An 8,806-nucleotide genomic window follows, 5' to 3' on the forward strand; every position below is an offset into this window, starting at 1 on the left:
GTCTCAGCCCATTTTCCACTTCCTCAAGGGATGGCTCCTCGCTTCTGCTTCTTCCTTCCGCCGTGCCCCCACACTTTTCGTCTGCCTCTTCTATAGAACCCAGCATGACTGTAAATAGCTGTGGCATTGTCACACACACACACGTGCACACACACATACCCACTAGACTGAGCTCCAGAGAGCAGGGCATGTGTGAGTCCTTCACTGTATGCCTAGGATCTCCTCAAGTCATGTGATGCCATTGTACATACAAAGAAGTACCTCACCCATTTGAACCTCCAGCTACTCAAAGATTTCCCACTTGAGCTTGGTAAAAACTCTGTGCCCTGAAGTTATGGTCAAACCCCTCTTCCTTCTCCCAGCTGAGCAGCTTCACCCACAGACCCACCAGCAGCAGGGGCCCCTGTCCTCCCGTGGACCCACAGTCCCAGAATTGCTCACATAAACAGGGATGAGCCCTATTTGCAAAGATACAATGGCTATATTTTGCAAACCAAAAATGAGCATACACAGACTAAGGCTTAAACCTGGGGACAAAACACTGGAATGTCTGACCTCTGATCTGGTCCAGAAAGTTGGAGAAATGTGGTCCCTATTTTTAGGGTCAACCACTTCCTCCTATTACAGCACAATGCCCATGGTCCCTAGTGCTGTTAGATCCCACTTAATTAATCAGCATATTCTTGAAATAAATATGATAAAAATAATTTTGTTAAATATATATATATTTCAGAGGCTCTGCAAAAGTCATGTATTAAAGAAATTCCCTTTGGAGAATAAAAAAGTACTATATTTTTGGAGGGCAATTTGCAGTAAAAGCCTTAAAATGGGCACGCCCCAAGGCCTAGTGATTGTATTTCTGAGATATGATTCAAGTTTTAAATGGCTATGGCAAAACTGAGCTACAAGTATATTTGTCATACAGCTCTGCTTATAAAAGTATATCATTCAAAATAACCCAAATGTCCAGCAGAGAGCAAGTAATTAAAATAGTTATGGTGCACCCATACAATGGGACATACTGCATCCAAAATACTAATAATCATCACTTATTAAGCACTTAGTCTGTGCAAAAGACCCCCTTAAAAGCTTTACATGCACCATCTCATTTAATTCTTATCAAGCTGTAGGTGCCCTTATCATTCCCATCTCACAGATGAGAGAATCAGTACCCAAAAAGGTTTGGTTACAAGTCAAGGTCACACAGCTAGTAACTAGGACTCACACCCAGGCAGTCTGACTCCAGACTCCAAGCTCTTAGCCATTATACTATATGGCCTCAAACAATACCATTAAAAGAGATATTGTAGAAGCAAGACCAGTCACATGGGACAATGCTGATGATGTAATGATAGGTAAAACAAGCCAGTTATTATATAGGACATGCAAGCTGATCCCACTGATGCACATGCATGGTAAGCAAAACAGAAGGGTTTGCAAAGATAACACTGTAGCATCTTGGTGTTGATTGCTGAGTGGATGGAATTATGTGTGTATTTTTTATGTTTTCTTAGACTTGTGTTTTCTGATTTTTCCGTAACAAACATGCTAATTTTGTATTATTTAAATTTTTTAAAAATTAACATAAATGACAAAAATCACTCCCTTGCACTTATCCTCTGCATAAACCCATCAGTTGGCCTTGCTTTAAGTATAGAGACCACTGCTTGCATAGGATTCAGGACATGGCCTGAAGCCCATTCACAGGCTCTGCTGGCTCTTCACGGCTCAGCTTCCCCACCAGGCAGCCAAGGCTCTCTCAGGAGGAAGAGACGGCAGAGCCTCTTCCCACCCTAGCCCTCAGCAGCCTGCTCATCCCATCCCCCCAGGATCCTCTCTGGCACTTGAGCCCCCAGGGAGCTGCTGAACTGACAGCACAGAGCTGTGAGAGCTGCCAGAGCCTGGCAGCTTCTGCCCTGGCTCCAGCTCTGGTCTGGAAGCCAAGTCCAAGGACCCTCGGAGTCTGAGACACTCTGTCTTCTGTTGCCGGGTCTTTCAAGGAAATGCTTCACCAAGTGAAGGGCACACAGGCCTGAAGGAAGCCAAATGGCCCAGGGACAGGAGCCCCAGATCTGCAGCCACACCACCAGGGCCCCTCCTGGCCCCACCTGCTTCCTGGCTATGTGATCTTAGGAAGTCATTTCTTCTCTCTGTGTGGGTACTCAGGTGCTTCAGTCGTGTCCAACTCTTTGTGACCCCATGGACCATATCCCACCAGGCTCCTCTGTCCATGGGATTCTCCAGGCAAGAATACTGCAGTGGGTTGTCATTCCCTCCTCCAGGGAATCTTTTCGACTCAGGGACTGAAACTTCATATCTTATATCTTCTAAATTGGCAGGTGGGTTCTTTACCACTAGCGCCACCTGGGAAGCCCTTCTCTCTGAGCCTGTTCCAATAATACCCAGCAAGTAAGGAAATTAAAATACCAACTTCGAAAGAAACTTGTAAAAAAAATGGAATTTTATGTGCGTGTATATATATACATATATATATAGACACACATAGACACACATAAACACGACTGAAGTGACTTACAGCACAGCACATAGACACGCATATACACATGTATATACACACATATATACTATATATAAGTATACATAATATATCATAGATACACATAAAATAATGATGCCAGTAGGTAACATTTCCTGGGCACTAACTGCTGGTCAGGTACTCAAACACTTTCCACCTCTGGTCTTACGGAATTCTCACAGCTGCACTGTGACTCCTCCCACCCTATAGACAATGAGAGTGGCTTAGAGTGGTTAAGTCACCACTGGTAACTCATGGAGCTGGAATTTCTGTCATCATGCCTGGGTCCACACTACACCATACATCCTGGCACAATGTCCATGGCATGGACTTCATCCAGATGGTTATCACTGTCATGTCTCCCTGCCCAGCCACCACCTAAGTTTTGAGAATGATGTGACAGTGGAACCTGTGATGGCCTGTGGGACCACATACTTTTGGAAGCCTTCCTTTCAGAGTAACCAAGCGTCTCACACACGTTCTTTGAGCCAGTTCCAGGATCACAGGACACGGCTGCGCTGCTGTACATCCTTCCCGTGACCACTCTCCAAACCTGGCCTGTGCTCTGGCCACGAGGGCTGCTGGCCCAATAGAGACAGCTCACGCCCTAGAGTCAGGCCTGCTGGCATTTACACCTGGCACTGCCCCAAATCCCTTTCAGGTCTCAGAAAATCTGGGCCTCGGGCCTGGGTCTCCCCTCGCGGCTCACGACAGCAGGCCAGAGGGAACCTTGTGAATCAGAAGAGCCGTGCCCTCAGGCAGCCTCTCTCCACCGTCAAGTGGCGCCGGGCACTGGCTCTGTGTGCTTGCCAGACCCTGGGTGTGCAAGTGTGTGAAGGAGAGAGCGTGTGACAGCGAAAGGGTAGCGGATGTGAGCTTTGGAGGAGCGAGTGCGCGCGTGGCTCCGAGTGTGCGCTGCTGCGATCGCGGTCCGGGGCGGGCGGCGGGCGGGGAAGGTCTCCTCCCCCCGCCGCGTTGAGAAATCTCAGTGAGTCACCGAGTGGTTCTGCATATTAATGAGCTCGCTCGCAGTGAGGGCAGGAGCGGATTTAAAAGAGGCCTGGGCGGGCGGAGGGAGTCTGTGGAGAGAGCCCAGAGCCGAGCGCACAGCGCAGCGCGCTGCCACAGCCCCGAAGCTCCCACCGACGGGCGCAGCGGGAGTGAGCGGAGCCGGGAGGCGCGCTCCGGGCAGAAACGAACCAAGCACAGCACACGGACGCGCGGGCGCCCTCCCCGAAAACCTGCTCGCGCCGCGCCTCTCGGCCAGCATGAGGCTCCTGACCGCCGCGCTGCTCCTGCTGCTCCTGGCGCTGTGTGCCGCGCGCGTGGACGGTGAGTTCCTGGGAGGTCCCTGGGCGCCTGCCCGGCCCGTCCTGGGGAACCCCCGGCGCCAACTGCTAAGCGTCCCGGGATCCCGGAGGGTCTGGGCGGGCATCTAGGGTGGTCAGAGTTGCGACGGAGACCCCGCGCGCAACTGAGCGATCCCCCGCGCTATCTCTCTTTCAGGGTCCAAATGCAAGTGCTCCCGAAAGGGACCCAAGATCCGCTACAGCGACGTGAAGAAGCTGGAAATGAAGCCAAAGTACCCGCACTGCGAGGAGAAGATGGTTATGTGAGTTCTCGCTCTTCGCCGTGAGCCTGTGCGCGCTGCTCTTAAACCCGGTGCTGGGGCACAACTTGGGGCTGGGTCAGCCTAACAAACCTTTCTCTCAGCCTTTGTCAAGGCCTTGGCGAGCCTTTGCAATTGCCCAGCGAGTCCTTAGGACGCTGGCACGGCAGTCTGGAAGAGTTTGAAAAAAGGGTCACAGTACTGTGCTCCGGAAACAGCCTCTCCCCTGAGTTCACCCTTGCTAGGTGTGCGACGGATAGCCATAGCCTAGGTGTGGCACAGTCCACCTTTCTAGGACAATCCAGGGTTAAATGGTTTCCCTGTGCCAACTTAGAACAACCAGATTGAAGTCACTCAAAATACACCCAGAACTAGTAAACTTGAACCCAAACTGAGGCGTGCTGCCTTCCTGTTACTGGGGAGAAGATTAAAACATTGTCTGAAGTCCTAGGAACCTCCTTTCAGGGCCTTTTTCTGGATGGGGGACTATGGCCATCTGGTTTTTGGCTTCCAGCGATTCCTCATTCTTCCAACACCAGCTGGACTTCTGCGGGTTCCTGTGGAAAGGGCTCTGCTGGGGTTAACATGCCATGAGGCTGGAGCACTGCTTGGTGGGGATGCAGAGAATATTTTAAAAAGTGGGGCAGAGCAAGAGAACACTGAGTTTCCTTGCTCCTCTGCCTTCCCAATTAACCACTTGAGGCCAGCACCACTGTTTCCCCATCAATACGCTCTTGGCCAGGAAGGGAGCCCTTGGCAAACCCGCTACCAAATATCTGCCACGGACCATTGGCCCCTCTTCCCCTCCCCCAGAAACAGGACACACTTTATTCTCAGTCTGGGCAAGTGCCTTCCATTCTCTGGCCCTGCTGGCCCAAAGGCCTCCACACAGTGTCTGCACGGCAGCTCCCACCCACCCCCCGACCCCTCCCACTGCCACCTGGGGGCTGCACAGTGGCGCTGAAGTTAGGGGAGTTCAGAAAATACTGGGCCTGAGCTGAATCCCTCTGCCTTCTTTCCTGGGTACCTAAAGTGACTCCTGTGTCCACCCCTTACCTTGCAGACCAAGGTCCAGAAAAACTACCGGAAAAGGGTAGGGGACCAGAGGTCACACAGTTGAGGGAAGAGCTACAAGCCCCTCAGGGTTTTCAGCTCTCTCAGGCTGAAAATGACAGGGACATGGCAAGTTAACTCTGCATTCCTCTCAGTGCTGAAGGATGCCCCACACACCAAGCTGAGCTACTGAGTCCTCACAGGAGAAATGGAATAGGATATGAGATGTAGTGACATCTCCAAAGGACAGAACCTGCCGTCAACAGGCTTGCTCTTTTTCGTGGCTACACTTTTCAGGATAGAAAGGAAACTGACAGCAGGCAAGTGTGTGAGAAAGCTTTATGTAGCCTTGTGAAAACTTGCAGGGGTCTCAGGACACCCCTGCACACACCCTCTTCTAAACCTCCACTTCACACCCAGGACCCAACCCCGGTCCCTGAAGAGCTGGAGGTCTTCTCCCTTCTTAAGCTCCTAGAGCTCTTCAGACTGCACGAGGGACCAGCATTTTTGGCCAAAGCAGGTTTTTAGCCCCAAAGCGGAACTAAAGAAAGTTTTCCAGCTCACCCTGTGTCACCTAGACATCTCTGATGAGGCTCAGGGTGCAGCCTGCTTTGCAAGTGGGAGTCCTTGCACTCAGAAGGATCCAGGAGAGTCAAGATTCTAGAAAGGGCAATCTGTTTCACGTACCCCCTGAGCTCTTACTGAAACCCTCAGTATCCCAGAACGGCTAAGGACAGGGACACAGGGCCCAGAATTTCTGCATAATTGCTGGGGGCAGAAATCCTCATGTCTTCACCCCACAACTAAGTTTCCAAGTCCCCGTGTTATGACTGAGCATTTGAGCTCCGTGGGGTCCTCCCCTGCTGCCCCAATCTTCAGGATGTGGGATCCTCAGCCTGCACACTGACCTAACTGAGGAGGGGGTTTTTATCTGGCTTGGCCACAGCCTTTTATTCCAAGTGCAAAAGCAGCATTGTAGGCAGAGAGCAACACACAGGCTAAATTTCTGTGGAGCGACCAGGTACTACGGGGGAGGGAATTGGACTCCACTCCACAGCAGTGCCCCATGCTTGAGATCTGGCACGAGGGACCCAGGCAGTCCCAGGTCTCATAGAGAGGGGTGGCGAAGGCAGAACCCAGCCACCTGGCATTAGCACAAGGCCTGTCCCTGCCCTGGGAGGCTGAGGCCATGGTGAGGGCCCTGGAAACTCAGAGCACAGGGAAGGGAAGAGAACAGGCTGCCCATAAATACTCTGTCCCCACTGCGGTATCACAATTCGATTTCCTCTCCCGGTCAACTGGCAGACCTAGAGTTCATGGCAACCCTGATCCTTTCTAGAACCTGGCCCGGGCACCCTAACACTTCAGTTAGGAACCCACAGAGTGCTAGCGGACTGCACTCCCTCCCTTGCCACTCCTCCCACCCCATCCTCCAACCAGCTCTCTCTGCCCCCTCAGCCTGCACCCCAGCACCCAGCATGCCTCCCTCCTGCGTGCGACCTCCCAGGGAGTGGCATCCTCACCTCTTGCCTTCCCTTCTCCCATGTCCACTAGCTGGGCCCTCATTCTTGAACACCATCCTTCCTCCTTACCTGAGCTCCTGCCACCCTGGCCCAGTCCTGGCCGAGAAGGACACAGCAGTTCTGGGCAGCAGCTTCTCCTGCCCTCCCCCGCTCCCAGCCTGGACCTCACAAGGCTTCTCCTTGGCCATCCTGTCTTCCATGACAATGGCTAATAACAGTAACTGTTCATGGTGCTAGGCAATTTACATAGATTATATCTTTAACCATCTCAATAACCCTAAGAGGTAGGTCCTATCATTATACCCATGTTACGGATGAGCAAACTGGGTTCAAAGAGGCTCCCAGAGATAGATCTGGAATGCAAACCCAGGCTCTACACTCTGTACAAAGCCACCTGCTTCTCTACCATGTGGCTAGATCTCCACTGGTGTTGGGACACTGGTGGATAGAGACCTGAAGGGCAGTCTTATTTTCCTTCCCAAGGGTGAGATAACTGGGACTTCACACTCAGGAGTCAGAATGGGCTTCAAGGCCAACAAGACAGCTTCAAGGTCAACAAATGCCCAGCCCCAGAACAATCTGCAGAGGATCCAGGGAACTAGGGTTTAGAAGATCAGACAGAGACCACAGCACATTCAAGCCCAGCCATGGAGTGCCTCAAATCCAAGGAATGAGGTCTTGGCACATATACCATGCTGGCGTTAGCTCTTTCCACGTCTCCATCCCAGGTTTGGAGAAGCTGGAAGGGTCCCCTGACATCTGTTCCCTAAGGGAGGCATGAGTGCTGTGGGGGGTGGGGAGGGACTCTCCCAGACCCTGGGGGCTCCAGCAGAAAAAGTGACAGCCCATCACTCTGTACAAGGCTAGACCTGAATGTGGAGTCAGAGATTAAGGGGACAACCAGAAACTTTTATGAAGGAACCAGGGAGGGCACATATGGGTAGGGCGCTTTGAAAGGAGGCCACAGTCTCTCAGTGTCCTGACTGGGAGCCACACGGAGGGGCTGTCATTCTGGCTTCTCAATCCTCCACCTCACCTTCCTCCATTTCAGCATCACCACCAAGAGCATGTCCAGGTACCGGGGTCAGGAGCACTGCCTGCACCCCAAGCTGCAGAGCACCAAGCGGTTCATCAAATGGTACAACGCCTGGAACGAGAAGCGCAGGTATGGCCCACCACCCCTCACCTTCCTTCCCACTATCCTACCAAAGCCAGATCCTCGACTCCTTCGAGGTCATCTAGCCTTTCTAAGGCATGAATGCCCACCACAGTTGTCACAGTAAGCAGATACCCAGATGCTGCTTACGTACTCCCAGGGACAAGGAACTCACCACTTAGTGCTATACTTACTGCTCTCTTGGACAGCTGTAAGCTTCGAAAGTTCTTTAGTGAACTAAAGTTTGTGATAGTCTTAATTCCTCTCCTTATTTAGGTAACTTAAGTTTTCTGACCCCTAGTTTCCCCTGGTCGAACGGCTGGATGAACACCTGGCGTGGATCTCTCGGTGATTTGTGTGGTTTGGTGAAACACAATTGCTTAAGGTTCATTAACTCTAAAACTGGCTACAACCACAAGATGATGAGGATAACTCCTTGCCAACCACACCATCTTCCCTCAAGGTGCCCCATGCCCCTCTGCTGCCCAGAAACCTGATAAACTCCTTCTGCGGCAGGTGCAGGGAAGGACCTTGGGCTTGACCCTTTAGAATCAGAGCCACTCTTACCCTAAGGGGCAGCAACGGCCAGCTGACCAGAGCCCTGAAACAGATGTCTGCCCTCTTCGGGCTGTTTCCCCATTTTCAGAAAAGAGCTTTCCGAGTCAGATCTTCCTGGCTCTGATCGCCTCAGGTCCCATGTCTGTCCTCAAAGGGCAGACAAGTTCCTGGCTCCTCTGTGCTTCCTAAAGGTGAGCCTGTCCTGGAGCAGACCTGCCTCTCACACACTCAGAGACTGTTTACACTGTGTTCGCAGAGCATGATTAGGAAGCGTGCACACACATGTACACATGTGCATGCACACACACACACACACACACACACACACAGGTGAGTTCCTCAGGAGCTGGGGCCTGCACCTCATCCCACAG

The 8,806-nt window shown here is 51.9% G+C and overlaps 1 protein-coding gene across 1 annotated transcript in view; it reads left to right on the plus strand.

Moving 5' to 3' along the window:
• Window positions 1-3,537: 3,537 nt before the first annotated feature.
• Window positions 3,538-8,806, plus strand: part of CXCL14 (chemokine (C-X-C motif) ligand 14) — an 8,430-nt gene continuing 3,161 nt past the window's right edge. The window contains exons 1-3 of the mRNA XM_010844486.1: window positions 3,538-3,868; window positions 4,043-4,148; window positions 7,773-7,886. Coding sequence (XP_010842788.1) covers window positions 3,553-3,868; window positions 4,043-4,148; window positions 7,773-7,886 — 536 coding nt within the window. The 5' untranslated portion in view covers window positions 3,538-3,552. The remainder of the gene's footprint in view (window positions 3,869-4,042; window positions 4,149-7,772; window positions 7,887-8,806) is intronic.

This window comes from Bison bison, unplaced genomic scaffold (assembly GCF_000754665.1).
Source record: "Bison bison bison isolate TAMUID 2011002044 unplaced genomic scaffold, Bison_UMD1.0 scf7180017864203, whole genome shotgun sequence".
Classification (NCBI taxonomy): Eukaryota; Metazoa; Chordata; class Mammalia; order Artiodactyla; family Bovidae; genus Bison; species Bison bison.